The following is a 15,194-nucleotide window of genomic DNA, read 5'->3' as shown; positions in this document are numbered from 1 at the left end:
AGAATTTACTAAAAAAAAGACTGTTTTGTGTAAAAGTGAAAACAAATTTCTACAAGTTAATATCAGTTAAATTTATTAAACATAAAATCAGTGAGTTCATCAGTTTTCACCTCTTTAAAGTGGTTCTAACTGAACTCAGAGCAGCCAGTTGGTTCTAGAAGTCCTTCATGGATGATCTGAGCTCAGTGATTGGAGGATAAAGATTCTGGATCTAGAAGGTCCAGTCTCTGGTGGATCAGAACTCCTGGATAGAACTACACCATGAAGACTGAAGAACCAAGAAACTCTGAGGAAAGATTGTTGAAAAGCATCAGTCAGGATGATACAAGAACATTTAAAGTTCCTGAAGATCTCCTGGAGTCCAGTTAAATCCATCATTAAGAAAAGGAAGGAAGATGGAACATGAATAAATCTGTCTAGAGCAGGACGTCCTCAAGACCTGAGAGACTAGCGAGGGAGGCCACCAAGACTCCTATTCAATTCAATTCAATTCAATTTTATTTATATAGCGCCAATTACAGTCAAATTGTCTCGAGACGCTTTACAGAACCCATATGCCTGACCCCCAGAGCAAGCCAAAAGGCGACAGTGGCAAGGAAAACACCCTTTTAACAGGGAAAAAAACCTCGAGCAGAACCCGGCTCTAATGTGGGGGGACCCATCTGCCTGCTGGCCGGGCGGGTTGAGAGGGACAGAAGAGGTAGAAAGGTAGAGATAGAGGGATAGAAGTAGAGGGGTAGAGGTAGAGATAGAGGGATACAGATAGAGGGGTAGAGATAGAGAGGTGGGGGGGTGGGACACAAGGACCATAAAACACAGCCACACATCTGAAGCATCCAGCATCCAGCTCTGGGACCAGGGACACTCGGAGAAAGGACACAGAAAGAAACAGAGTGAATGTAATGCAATAATGGTATATGTAGTAAATACATAGGTAGTTAGAGAAGGGCTCAGTGCATCAAGAGAGGTTCCCCAGCAGCCTAGGCCTATAGCAGCATAACTAGGGGCAAACTAAAGGGACGTCAAGAGGGGAAGTCAGTTGTGCAAATGAAAACACCAGCATACCCCGTCAGGGTCCCCCAGTCAGCCCTAACTATAAGCTTTGTCGAAAAGGAAGGTTTTAAGCCTGGTCTTAAAAATAGAGAGGGTGTCCGCCTCCCGAACCCAAACTGGGAGCTGATTCCACAGGAGAGGTGCCTGATAACTGAAGGCTCTGCCTCCCATTCTACTTTTAGAGATTCTAGGAACAACAAGTAAGCCTGCAGTTTGAGAGCGAAGAGTTCTGCTAGGATAATATGGTACTATCAGGTCTTTAAGATATGATGGAGATTGGTTGTTAAGAGCTTTATATGTCAGAAGAAGGATTTTGAATTCTATTCTAGATTTAACAGGAAGCCAATGAAGAGAAACCAATATAGGAGAAATATGATCTCTCTTGCTAACTCCCGTCAGTACTCTGGCTGCAGCATTTTGGATCAGCTGTAGATGTTTCAGAGAGCTATTGGGACAACCTGATAATAAGGAATTACAGTAGTCAAGCCTAGAAGTAACAAATGCATGGACTAGTTTTTCTGCATCACTCTGAGACAGGATGTTCCTGATTTTCACAATATTTCTCAGGTGGAAAAAGGAAGTCCTACAGATTTGTTTTATGTGCGAGTTAAAGGACATGTCCTGGTCAAAGATAACACCGAGGTTCCTCACAGTAGTACTGGAGGCCAATGTAATGCCATCCAGAGTAACTATATGCTTTGAAAGCAATTCTCTAAGATGTTTGGGGCCAAATACAATGACTTCAGTCTTGTCTGAATTTAGTAGTAAGAAATTATAGGTCATCCAGGTCTTTATGTCCTTAAGACAATCTTGCAGTCTAGCTAGCTGATTAGTTTCATTTGGCTTCATAGATAAATACAATTGAGTGTCGTCAGCATAACAATGGAAATTAATACATGACACACACACACACTCTGCTGTGTGTGTGTGTGTGTGTGTGTGTGTGTGTGTGTGTGTGTGTGTGTGTGTGGGTGTGTGTGTGTGTGTGTGTGTGTGTGTGTGTACGTGTGAACATGCTGAGGACTATCTGACACACTGATGCCTGCAGATAGAGATGTTGTTTCCATGACGACTCATTGAGGAACATGATGATTAATTTAAGGACGTTTCTCTGTTTCTTCTTTTGACCGTCTGAGCAAGAAATAAATAAAGCTTCAGTCCAGGTCAGCAAAACTACCACCAGGTACTACTACTGCAGTACACCAAGTATTACTACTGCAGTACACCAACTACTACTACTACAGTACACTGCAGTACGCCAAGTACTGCTACTGCAGTACACCAAGTACCCTAACCCTAACCCTAACCTACCGAGTTTAAATTAGACCGATGTTCTCACAGCATTAACCATAAAATAACCAAATAACAACCATAAAATAACCAAATAATAACCATAAAATAACCAAATAATAACCATAAAATAACCAAAAATTAACCATATCCAATATCTAACCAAACACTAACATCATAAAATCCTTCTTCATTCTGACCTTAACTCTGTTCTCTGGATCTGGATCATGCTGTTTGTTCTCCATCAGTTCTGCTAAAGTTTGGTTCAGTGAAGCCAGATGATGAAGACTTATCGTGGGTCAAGGTCAGGATCAGGGTTAGGATCAGAGTCAGGATTAGGGTCTGGATCAGGGTCAGGATTAGGGTCTGGATCAGGGTCAGGATCAGCGTCAGGATCAGGGTCAGGATCAGGGTTAGGATCAGGGTCAGGATCAGGGTCTGGATCAGGGTCTGGATCAGGGTTAGGATCAGGTGAACTAGCTTTGTCTAGTTGACTTTATTCTGAGGATGTCAGCACAGGAAATTCCTGTTATCATTATCTGTCTGCCATCACTGTTAGCTCTGTTAGTTTTGCTAGCTCTGTTAGCTCTGAGCAGCTCTGTTAGCTCTGCTAGCTCTGTTAGCTCTGCTAGCTCTGAGCAGCTCTGTTAGCTCTGCTAGCTCTGCTAGCACTGTTAGCTCTGTTAGCTCAGCTAGCACTGTTAGCTCTGTTAGCTCTGCTAGCACTGTTAGCTCTGTTAGCTCTGCTAGCACTGTTAGCTCCATTAGTTCTGAGCAGCTAGTTGTCACGATGTGTCAGTGGGTTGTAATGGGGCAGATTGTACAGTGATGGAAGAGTTTACACCCAGAAAGGGTTAGAAGAATGAGGCATAAAAACTGGTCATAAACGTCTCCTCCAATCACATGATGATTTTTCTGATGTTCCTTCAAACAGGGATGAGAATGACAAATGGGAAAAAACTCTGAAAATGTCTGCCGAAGGGCCCCCCCCCCCCTCCATCCACAGCAGCCTTGTCACCTCTCCCACTTCACTTGATCCCCCCTCTCCTCCACCAAACCGTCTGAACTTTCCCCCCCTGGCCCACTTCTCGCCCGTTTCCCCCCTGGACCTGCCCAAATTCATCACTGGAACTAAAAACTCCACATCCTGCCTGGACCCCATTCCCACTGACCTCCTCAAAAACTGCCTCCCTGTTATCTCCCCCCTCATCTCTAACATCATCAACACTTCCCTCAGTACTGGCTGTGTCCCCTCACCCCTCAAGCTCGCCTCTGTCACCCCCATCCTCAAAAAACCTGGTTTGGATCCAACCTCCCCTCACAACTTCCGGCCCATCTCTAACCTCCCCTTCATATCCAAAACATTAGAACGTGTCGTCGCTGCCCAGTTGAAAACTCATCTCACCTCCAACAACCTGTATGAAACCTTTCAATCCGGATTCCGCTCTTATCACAGCACTGAAACTGCTCTCCTCAAGGTCACCAACGATCTCCTCCTCTCCTCAGACTCTGGACAAGTCACCATCCTCATTCTTCTCGACCTCTCTGCAGCATTTGACACAATCAATCACTCCATCCTCCTGTCCCGCCTTCAATCCTCCATTAACATCACCGGCACCGCCCTCACCTGGTTCACATCATATCTCACTACTAGACAACAATTCATCAAGGTCAACAACTGCACATCCCCCACCGCCCCCATGTCCCATGGTGTCCCTCAAGGATCAGTCCTTGGCCCCCTCCTCTTTATCCTGTACCTCCTCCCCCTCGGCAACATCATCCGCCGCCACAACCTACACTTCCATTGCTACGCCGACGATATCCAACTCTACATCTCCACCAACACCACCGCCACCACCACCCTCCCCTCTCTCTCCAGCTGCCTGGCCGACATTAAATCCTGGATGAGGAAAAATTTTCTCCTGCTAAACTGCGACAAGACTGATCTCATCTTTATTGGACCTAAATCACTCACACCATTTCCCCACTCCCCCATTACCATTGATAACACCACCCTATCTCCTTCCGCTCACATCCGTAACCTCGGTGTAATATTTGACAGCAACCTCACTTTTGAACCCCACATTAATCAGATCACCAAAACTGCCTATTTCCATCTCCGCAACATCACCCGTCTCCGCCCCTTCCTCTCCTTCTCAGCCGCTGAAACCCTCATCATGCCTTCGTCACTTCGCGCCTTGACTACTGCAATAGCATTCTCTTCGGCTCCACCTCCAAAGTTCTCAATAAACTTCAGCACATTCAAAACTCTGCTGCCTGACTCCTCACCTGAACCTGTTCTCACGACCATATCACCCCCGTCCTGTGGAACCTCCATTGGCTCCCATTTCACACCGCATCCAGTACAAACTGCTTCTCCTCACCTTCAAGTCCATCCATAATCTTGCCCCCTCTTACCTTACCGATTTGCATCTCCCCTACACCCCCCCCAGGAATCTCCGTTCCTCCCACACAAACCTCCTTTCCATCCCGCACAGGACCAGCCGGCGACATTGGGGGGACAGAGCCTTCGCCATTGCCGCCCCCACACTCTGGAACTCACTCCCCCATGCCCTCCGTGACTGCACCAACCTCACCACATTTAAATCCCTTTTAAAGACTCACCTTTTTAGATCTGCTTTCCTTAAGTGATTCTGTATTTTATCTTGAACTTGTTTTACTATCTACTGATTTTAATTAACTGTTTTGTTTTATCTTATTGTATTTTATGTACAGCGTCTTTGAGTTTTTGGAAAAGCGCTTTATAAATCAAATTTGTTATTATTATTATTATTATTATTATTATTATTATTATTATAAATAGCGAGTGATGTTTACAGATAGCAATGCCGATTTCCGTTCTCACAGCTGTATCTGATTTTGCAATGCGCGTTGCCGAAAGATGTCGGCGGCGGGATGGCCATCACGGCGGGATGGCCATCACGGCGGGCGGCCATCACGGTGGGATGGCCATCACAAGCCTCGGCTCGCGACGCGTCGGCCGACCGCTTGCCTACCCCTACCCCCCTACAATTTTCTCAATGGATTTACACGATTCACAAAAACTATACTTCCGGCGGAAAAAAACTCGGAATTTCGCGGATCCGCGGAAAATTCTCATCCCTGTTCAAACTATCTTTAAACCTCCTCCTGAAATCTGAACCAAAAATACAGAATAAAGCCTCAGAGGGAGAATTTAACAGGTTCAGACAATGAAAGTCTCTCAGAAATTAAATCTTATTTAATTACAAATATAATTTTATTCCCGATTTAAAATCTTAAACATCATCGATAAAATAAACCTGTTTTATTGTTTCAGTGATAAACACGTGAAAACAGAAATATTTCATAAAGCGCCGACATTTTCTGCCTGAGGCCAAATGGCTTCCTGAGAAACACACACACACACACACACACACACACACACACACACACACACACACACACACACACACACACACACACACACACACACACACACACACACACACACACAGTAACACTCTCAGCACCATGGACAGCTCCTCCTCCTCCTGCTGCTCCACAGATCTGTTCACCAGCCAGGCTGTGACATCATCATCACACAGACACACACACACACACACACAAAGACACACTCTCTCTCTGAGCTGGAGGATCTTGTTTCCACTCGGCTGATTTTTGGCGTCGCATCAGAGGAGAAGAAGAAGGAGGAGGAGGAGCAGAGCGAAGAGCAGAGAGAGACAGACGGTTGCAGAGTACAGATAACCAGCAGCTTTAAAACCAGTTAACCAGCAGGTTTATAACCAGTTAACCAGCAGCTTTGTAACCAGTTAACCAGCAGCTTTATAACCAGTTAACCAGCAGCTTTGTAACCAGTTAACCAGCAGCTGAATCGACAGTCAACCAGGAGCTGTGAATGTTTGGATCAGATGGAGTCTGAGGAGAATCTGCTCAACGCTTATCTGCTGCTGCTGCTGATCGGATCCCACGTCACTCTGGTAATATCATTCTGCTTCTATGTATACTCTTCTGCTACACTGCAACACACTAGAACACACACTGGAACACACAGTGGAACACACACTAGAACACACAGTGGAACACACACTAGAACACACTAGAACACACACTGGAAAACACTGGAACACACACTGGAACACACTAGAACACATACTGGAAAACACTGGAACACACTGGACCACACACTAGAACACACTGGAACACAATGGCATACACAGTAGAACACACTGGAACACACACTGGAACACACACTAGAACACACTGGAACACAAACACTAGAACACACACTAGAACACACACTGGAACACACACTGGAAAACACTGGAACACACTGGAACACAGACTAGAACACACTGGAACACAGAGTAGAACACAATGGAACACAACCTAAAACACACTGGAACACACACTAGAACACAGTAGAACACACACTGGAGCACAGTGGAACACGGTGGAACACTAACAGTAATGACTAACTAGTAGTAGTAACTAATAATAATAATGACTAATTAGTTTAATAACTAACTAGCTAGTAGTAATAACTAGCTAATAATAATAATAATAACTAAATAGTTGTACTGTCGGCTGCAGTCTGAAGGAAACATTTCAGAGTGACTGCGTGTTCAGTTGGTTTATTGATTGATTACTCAGTTGGTTTATTGATTGATAACTCGGCTGGTTTATTGATTGGTAACTTGGCTGGTTTATTGATTGATAGCTCAGCTAGTTTATTGATTGATTACTCAGTTGGTTTATTGATTGATAACTCAGTTGGTTTATTGATTGATTACTCAGTTGGTTTATTGATTGATAACTCAGTTGGTTGTTTATTGATAACTCAGTTGGTTTATTGATTTACAACTCAGTTGGTTTATTGATTGATAAGGATCCAGAGGTTGACAGGATCAGAGTGTTTTTGAGGTTGTGGTTCAGAGACACTAAACGCTGCACTCAGTGGTTAAATGAAATATTTACAACCAGCATCCATTTGTTCTCTGAGTCCAAACCGCCTGTTCTGGTGTTGGCTGGTTTCATCTTTTTCGTCTTGTGTTTCTTATTTTAACTTGCATCTCTTTCTTCAGCTGCGTAATTAGTCAAAGTTTCTATTTTCTCCAAAAAACACTAAGAAAATAAAATCATTGCTAGCTTTATTAGTAGCTCCATGTTGTAAACGGAGGCATTCTCATTGCTATGGTTACTAAGCTTAGATACAGAGTCTGCACGGTAATTTAAAGCAGTTTCACTGGAGCTGTTTAGTCCTTTATCCGGAAGTAGTGGACATCTTACAGCCAATCAGAATAGAGTATTCACTCCTCCATCACTGACCCAGTAGACCTGGTTTCAGGGTGATGAAGCTTTAAACAGTCACTCAAGGTTTTCTAATTGGATTTAATCAGCTAGTAATGAATCTGTCAATAATCCAGATTATCAAACTATCTAACCTAACCTAACCTAATCTATCTAACTATCTATCTATCTATCTATCTATCTATCTATCTATCTATCTATCTATCTATCTATCCATCCATCCATCCATCCATCCATCCATCCATCCATCCATCCATCCATCCATCCATCCATCCATCCATCCATCCATCCATCCATCCATGTCTGTCTGTCTGTCTTTCTATCTGTCTGTCTGTCTGTCTGTCTGTCTATCTGACCTAACCTAAACTATCTATCTAACCCACAGCAGATTAGAGATGACGATGACTCAGTCCCACAACTACAACTCCATCTCATAGTATTGCATATACTACTGCTACTACTAGCAGTATTACCAATCCCAGTAGAAACAGAAGAACACACATCAGTCTGTCTCAGACTCTGAATGAAGAACCAGTTTGTTCTGCTGGTCGAATTCACATCGAGTCTATTTTCAGTGTCGAGATGCTGAAGTTCTGACACACAGAGCAGAAGGATGAAAGAAGCAACATACAGCTTTAAAAGATCACAAGAACATGACGGATGAAACAGCAAACACAGCAGTAGAAAAAGGTAAACGGTGGTTGGGTCAGCTAACGGCCATTCACTTCCAATCTTCCAGGTTCTTGATGGAGATAAAGGAGAGCCGGAGGCTTGTTCCAGAACATCTAATTCATAAGTGTGATGTCCTTCAGGTTTCTGTGTTCTGTTCTGGATTTTAACACGTCTTTAACACATTCTTTGATTTTCACAGATTTAGCAGCTTTTTCATTTCCATCCTTAAATTCTCCATCCAGTCTCGCTTTCAGATTGTGTTGTTTTTTTAAAACCCGACTAACAGCAGCTCTTCTGACTCTAAAGACATTTCAGAGTGTTGCTGATGATGCAGCTACAGATATCTATAAATGCAAAGAAAACTGCAATAAAAACCATCAATACTTTAAAGTGCTTCATGTCAGAAATGTAAGAAACAAATCAATCAAAAATGCTGATATTTAGGTGTATTGAAGAGAGGGAACTGTTGTGTAGTTCAGTTTTAAACCTGTGACATGACAAATTGTAAAACAATGTGATTTTTATAAATGCACAATAAACAAATAAGAATATTGTTGATTCTAGCTGAAAGAAGTTGTTCAGAAGAGAATAGAATAGCCACTTTATTGTCAACCAGAACATACACTAGTGCACATCAGACTGAAATTTCGATGCAAAAAAGCTTGCCATCGGACTGATAAAAAAACAAAACGAAAATTTATTCTGAAAAAAACAATTTCAATATATACATGTAAAAAAAAAAATATATATATATATATAGAGAGAGAGACAGAGAGAGAGAGAGACATAAATATATGTACACACACACACACCTGTAAACATACACATCTGCACATTTATTTTACAGTGAAGATGTAGCATCAATATAGCATGTGCAGTATAAAAAGTAGCAGCAGTTGTATTTCACAGTGAACTACGGGTGCCCAGAAGGGTTATTTTGAGTCAGATGCTCAGATGAAGAGCAGAGGAGATGGCATCCTCTGTGGAGCGGTTCGGCCGGTAAGCAAACTGATACGGGTGGAGTCCAGGGGGCAGTGTGGAGATGATGTGGTCCTTTACCAGCCTCTCAAAGCACTTCATCATGATGGGTGGAAGTGCCACAGGACGGTAGTCATTGAGGCAGGTGATGGTGGATTTTTTGGGCACTAGTATGATGGTGGTGGATTTAAAACAGGATGGAACAACAGCCTGCTCCAGTGAGGTGTTAAAGACGATCGTAAGCACCTGTGCCAGCTGGTCTCATCTTGGAATGTTGTCGGGAAATAGGTTATGGTGTTGTGCTGAGTGTAGCCAGCAGAGGGCACCAAGTGCATGTTTGCCTTTGGTTTTAATAATTCAAAAGATTTCTGCAGAAGAAGAACATAAAAAGTTGAGTACTGTTCCCTGAGGTCCGTCTGGCAGGTTTGAAGGCTTGAGTGCCCCCTCTGCCCCTCTCTTTACCTGATTTAATGAGCAACACATCTCATTTCCTCTGACAGGTGGGTCCTTCTACCCCTGAGGAGGGCTGGCAGGTGTACAGTTCAGCTCAGGACTCTGAAGGTCGCTGTGTTTGTACAGTGGTGGCTCCGCAGCAGACCGTCTGCTCCAGAGATGCTCGAACCAAACAGCTACGACAACTGCTGGAAAAGGTAACAGTACTGATGATAATACTGCTATCAGTTAGTAGAAACGTACTGTCTACTGGTGGATGTAGGGATGTGTTTGATGTTTGTTATTAACATCTGTTATGTGTAATGGTGGATGGTTATTTTCATGTATTTCTTGGTGTCCAGGTGCAGAACATGAGTCAGTCCATCGAGGTTCTGGATCAGCGCACTCAGAGAGATCTGCAGTTTGTGGAGAAGATGGAAGTTCAACTGAAAGGTCTGGAAAACAAATTCAAACAGGTGGAGGATGGACATGAGACCAACATCGCCAGACAGTACAGGGTACCGCCCACATCATGACATCATACCACTCACCAACCAGTCATTCTGTCTCCTAAAATAATCCTAAATGTTTGGACGAGTCACTACACTGACTCGCAGTTCACTGTATCACTTTCTACAAATCTAGTGAATGTCCACAATAAAATGCAGCTCAGACCTCCTTCAGCCCAATGTCTTTATCTCTGCTGTCTGTCAGTCCATCAAAGCCAAGATGGAGGAGTTACGTCCACTCATCCCAGTCCTAGAGGCATACAAGGCGGATGCTCTGCTGGTCCGACAGTTCAAAGAGGAGGCAGCGAATGTAACGGAGCTGCTGGGAACGCTGCAGGAACAAATGGGGGGTCTGGACTACCAGGAGCTCCACAGCCGAGTGATGAGCCTGGAGGACCGGCTGAGGGCCTGCATGCAGAGGCTGGGTGGGTAGTAAACAGTAGAAAGCAGACAAACTGTCAGAGAGTCCGTACCGAGGAAAACATGTGCACAAGGTATCAATCTGTTGTACATTTATTCTGCAGTTCCACTGATTTCTGTGGATTTTCAGAGTGACAAACACTCTGTGATAACATTTAAATCAGTCAATGTGCAGAATGTACATTATCTGAGTGTCTTAACCCTAATAATTATCCTTGTTGGGTAAATTTCTAATGTCATTCATCTTTGCGTAGTCCAAAGCATTTCATCTTACCATCTGCTGTTTTAAATGTGCTCTGAAAATATGGTGACTTCATTTTCAAAGCTAAAGTCCAGTACCTAAAGAAATCTCGTCTGGGGATGTTCTTGTTATTTTGTCCACCCTGTAACTCCAAATAGTGCTGTTTGTCTTTCAGCTTGTGGGAAGCTGACGGGAATCTCTGAGCCAATCACCATCAAGACATCTGGATCTAGGTTTGGATCATGGATGATGGATCCGCTCGCTCCGGCTGGAGACAACAGAGTGAGTCTCAACAACAACATGAATACAACATGTAAACCACATTTCCAGGCAAACTCTGACTATCTGGAAAGGTTTTAGCTATGCTGGTATAAAACTCAACATATCTGCACCTTATCTGTTTAAAATCCATCACTTCCTGAAACAGCAGCTCTGTCTACTTCACCCTTTAACAAGTCATCGTACATGAGAGTGAAATAGCAGTTCATGTGAGATGGTGTTTCCATTGTTTCAGGCTCAGTGGGAACAGGTAGAGATGAACCAGAATCGGGAATCCTTCCTGTTGTTTAACTAGAGAATCATTGCTGTTAGATGCTAACACGTTCTTTATGCTGAGACCACACTTCCATGGAACACATACATTCATCATATTAATGCTTTTATGGTTGTAAATTATTTTCACATTACTTACTTTGTCGCTGTCTTTTTTTTTTTTTTTTTTAACAGGTGTGGTACATGGATGGTTACCATAACAACCGTTTTGTTAGGGAGTATCAGTCGATGTACGACTTCATGATGACAGATAATTTTACATCTCACCGTCTGCCTCACCCCTGGTCCGGTACCGGGCAGGTGGTTTATAATGGATCCATTTACTTCAACAAGTTTCAGAGTCACACCATCATCAAGTTCGACTTCGGCACGTCACTCATCAGCCGCTCGCGACAGCTCGACTTCGCTGGTTACAACAACATGTACCATTATTCCTGGGGGGGACACTCCGACATCGACCTCATGGTGGACGAAGGCGGGCTCTGGGCCGTCTACGCTACCAATCAGAATGCTGGGAACATTGTCCTCAGCCAGTTAAACCCAAACACTCTGCAGATCATCCGCAGCTGGACGACCAACCATCCAAAACGCAGTGCTGGCGAGGCGTTCATGATCTGTGGAACCCTGTACGTCACCAACGGTTACTCAGGTGGAACCAAAGTGTACTATGCCTACTCCACCAACTCCTCCACCTACGAGTACATCGACATTCCTCTGACCAATAAATACAGCCACCTGTCCATGCTTGACTACAACCCTCGAGACAGAGCGCTTTATGCCTGGAACAACGGCCACCAAGTTCTCTACAACGTCACGCTGTACCACATAATCCAGTAACATGAAGTAAACAGAGTATAATGTTACTAATACACCATGCAGAAATCAATCTAAATGACAGCAACACATGCTCTGTCATTTTAAATATTAAAATTAAAGAATAAATATAGCACTGAAGAGTGAACACAAACCCCTTAATTAGTTGTACACTATCAGATGATACACTACAATTACACAATTTCTTTTATATACAATAAATCTTAATGTTCTCTGACTTTCAGAGAGTCAGAAGAGGAAAAGGTATCAGGTTAATTTCTGTGCTTCCAGGACAGAGAGAGGTTTTTCAATAAAATGGAGAAACAGCTAGCTAGGGGTTTGGGTAACTTTAACTCTATCTAAAAAAAAAAATCCATCCTCCAAGAACTTCAACATGTTTCCTAAACTGTGTCCTCGTTCACTCTGTGGAGAGCAGTAAAGAGTTAGAACTGGAAGTTTGTCCACTATTAAACAGTAGACCTGCAGCTCTTATGGGTTTTCTTTTGTTAGATTCCTTCCTGCTTGCTTTCCCATTTGTCTCTCTTTTAGTCTTCATGTACTTTTCTGATACTTCCTGTTTTATTTTGAAATCACCTTCCCTTGTGTGTTGCTTGTGTTTTTACTTCCTGGCTTTGTCTGTTTCCCTCCTCTTTTGGTTGCCCTCATGAACTTCAGCTGTGTCTTGTCTTCCCAATCATTTGTCTTTAGAAATGTTCACTTTCTGTGTTGCAGCCCGACTGCTTCCTCCTGCACAGGTTTGGTTTTTGTGCTTTTTTTGGGATTTGTTACTTTTCTCCTGACTTTTTCCCTTTGAGAATCACTTGGATTTATTGTTTGTGTTTTTCCTAGACCTTCAGTGGCTCTTTAGTTTGCTCTCCTGCCAGACATTGTTACAGCTGTTAAGTTTTAATTGAAGTTTGTTGAACAGTAGACTTTGGAGTCCATCCCACTGTCAGTCTATTGTCCAAACAGCAGAGTTAGAACCAGGAGAGGCTGTTTGGTGGTTCAGCCAAGAGCTCCAAAAGGAACTGCTGCTTAAGCCGCAGTGTCTTCCTTCCACATTAACATTCCTACATAAGAAGCTAACCCTAACCTTCTGTTTGTAAAAACTTGTTGGACCTCTCTCAGTGCTGGAATGTTTCACAAAGCACTGGACTGTTAACTTCCGTCTTTGACTGATTTTACCAATGAATGTTTTTTTTAGATCAATAACTGACGTATTGGACACAAATGCACTTCAAACTGAAACCACATGCTGATACAATCACAGAAATGAAACTTTGTCTTTCACAGTAAGAGACACCACCATGGTGAAATTATTTACACTGAAGAATGCATCACATGTTTTGTGATAGATTTTTTTCCTCTATTGAAAATCTTTTCTGACTTTATGAAACTAGACGTACTGTTTGTACTCTAATTCTTTTCTTACTGTTGTGTAAAATACAGCAATATAAAATGTTTGTTTCTCTTCCCTTGATTTTAAATTGATTGTTTTTGCTTGAGCAGATGTTACATGTGATCTTTCTCTCCTTCATTTTATCTAGAATTAACTCTAAATTCATCCTTTTGTTGGCTCTTACAGCTGGTTAAAGTAAGTTTTAAAGTGAAGTTTAGCCATTGAAAATGTGACCTGTGTGTTTGGTGCCTGATGGTTACCTACAACTGTTGTGTAATTGTGCATGGCTTCACTGAGCTGCTGGTCCATTAATGCTCATGTCAGAGTCCTTAAAGGGACAGAATACGATTCTAGTTCAACACACTTTTTGTCAGTTTCCAGTAATATTTGTAGACTGTTCACTTCCTGCTCTGTTTGTTCATACTCAGCCCTGCTTCTATTCATAGGAAAATGAATCGCACATGAAATCCGGCACATGCTAGCTATCTAAATATGTTAACTAGCTAAACATCAACCATTCTTCTGCAGAATCACAGGCTCCACGTCAAACTCTAAGAGCTTCCTTCAGCATCAGAAGTGTCTTCTACCATGTGGTTTGTCAGACAGGATGAATCAAGAACAACTTCTGAGAGACAAGTCAGTGGAAGCATGTTAGAAATGTTCTTTGCAGGTTCTGTTCAAACTCTGTCAGCCACACATGAGCTCAGAGATTCTTTTTTGTTCTCGCATCTCTTTTCTTTTGCTGTCAGTGTATCTCCTATGTGACTGTGGGAATAAGAGTGGAGTGCTGTACTTCATTTTAATAATTAACTGAAGGATTTAATTGTAGTAGCTTGCTTGTTTGTTTTCTATGGCAAGAGATTTCTACTCTATTTCATTCAGACTGCAGTTTTACTGTGGCGTACGTAAGGAGATGTTTTTATTCAACAGACTGCATGTAAAATGTAGAAGGATAGCTCAGTTATTATGACCAATGGCCTTAATATTTGCCGTGTTTTGGATTCCTCACCCAAATTTTTTTAAAAAGAAAAATGAAACTCAGAGGCTTAATTTGATAACATTTGCATGAAAAGGATGTTGGTGGGAAACACTGTTAAAAATTGTTATTAAAATAACATTTTCTAGCCCACTTGTTTTTGTTAAAGCACTGTTTCTTATTCCATCACTATTCCTCTAAAGACCCCTGTAGGCAGTCAGGTTCTAGCACTGACCATCCAGCAAACTGAAGTGTCTGCAGCACGGAGCAGGCTAGAAAGTGTCTCGACTGACTGCTGAAATTTACTGCATAGAAACAGTTTGATAGATCAGAAGGAGGAAACCAGGTTGATTTGTCAGCTTTACACACGTTCATTCCAAGTTGACACATCAAAACTGGATACTTAGGTCTCCTGTGGAACCAGCTCCCAGTTTGGGTTCTGGAGGCGGACACCCTCTCTAATTTTAAGACCAGGCTTAAAACCTTCCTTTTTGACAAATCTTATAGTTAGGACTGTCTGGGGGACCCTGAGGGGGTCAGCTGGAGTCT

The 15,194-nt window shown here is 42.7% G+C and overlaps 1 protein-coding gene across 1 annotated transcript; it reads left to right on the top strand.

Moving 5' to 3' along the window:
* Positions 1–6,036: 6,036 nt before the first annotated feature.
* LOC111569039 (noelin-like) lies at positions 6,037–14,798 on the top strand. The gene is made up of 6 exons (XM_023270976.3): positions 6,037–6,323; positions 9,804–9,953; positions 10,098–10,253; positions 10,450–10,669; positions 11,081–11,187; positions 11,632–14,798. The coding sequence occupies exons 1-6, from the start codon at positions 6,255–6,257 to the stop codon at positions 12,292–12,294; spliced, it is 1,365 nt and encodes a 454-aa protein (XP_023126744.1). The 5' UTR covers positions 6,037–6,254; the 3' UTR covers positions 12,295–14,798.
* Positions 14,799–15,194: the final 396 nt, after the last annotated feature.

This window comes from Amphiprion ocellaris, chromosome 6 (genome assembly GCF_022539595.1).
Source record: "Amphiprion ocellaris isolate individual 3 ecotype Okinawa chromosome 6, ASM2253959v1, whole genome shotgun sequence".
In the NCBI taxonomy this organism is placed as follows: Eukaryota; Metazoa; Chordata; class Actinopteri; family Pomacentridae; genus Amphiprion; species Amphiprion ocellaris.
This window is presented reverse-complemented; position numbering and strand designations above follow the sequence as displayed.

Coding starts and splice junctions, on each gene's coding strand:
- LOC111569039 (XM_023270976.3), top strand. CDS start 6,255: ATGGAGTCTGAGGAGAATCTGCTCAACGCTTATCTGCTGCTGCTGCTG. Junction 6,324..9,803: donor TCGGATCCCACGTCACTCTG/GTAATATCATTC, acceptor TTCCTCTGACAG/GTGGGTCCTTCTACCCCTGA. Junction 10,670..11,080: donor GGCCTGCATGCAGAGGCTGG/GTGGGTAGTAAA, acceptor TTTGTCTTTCAG/CTTGTGGGAAGCTGACGGGA.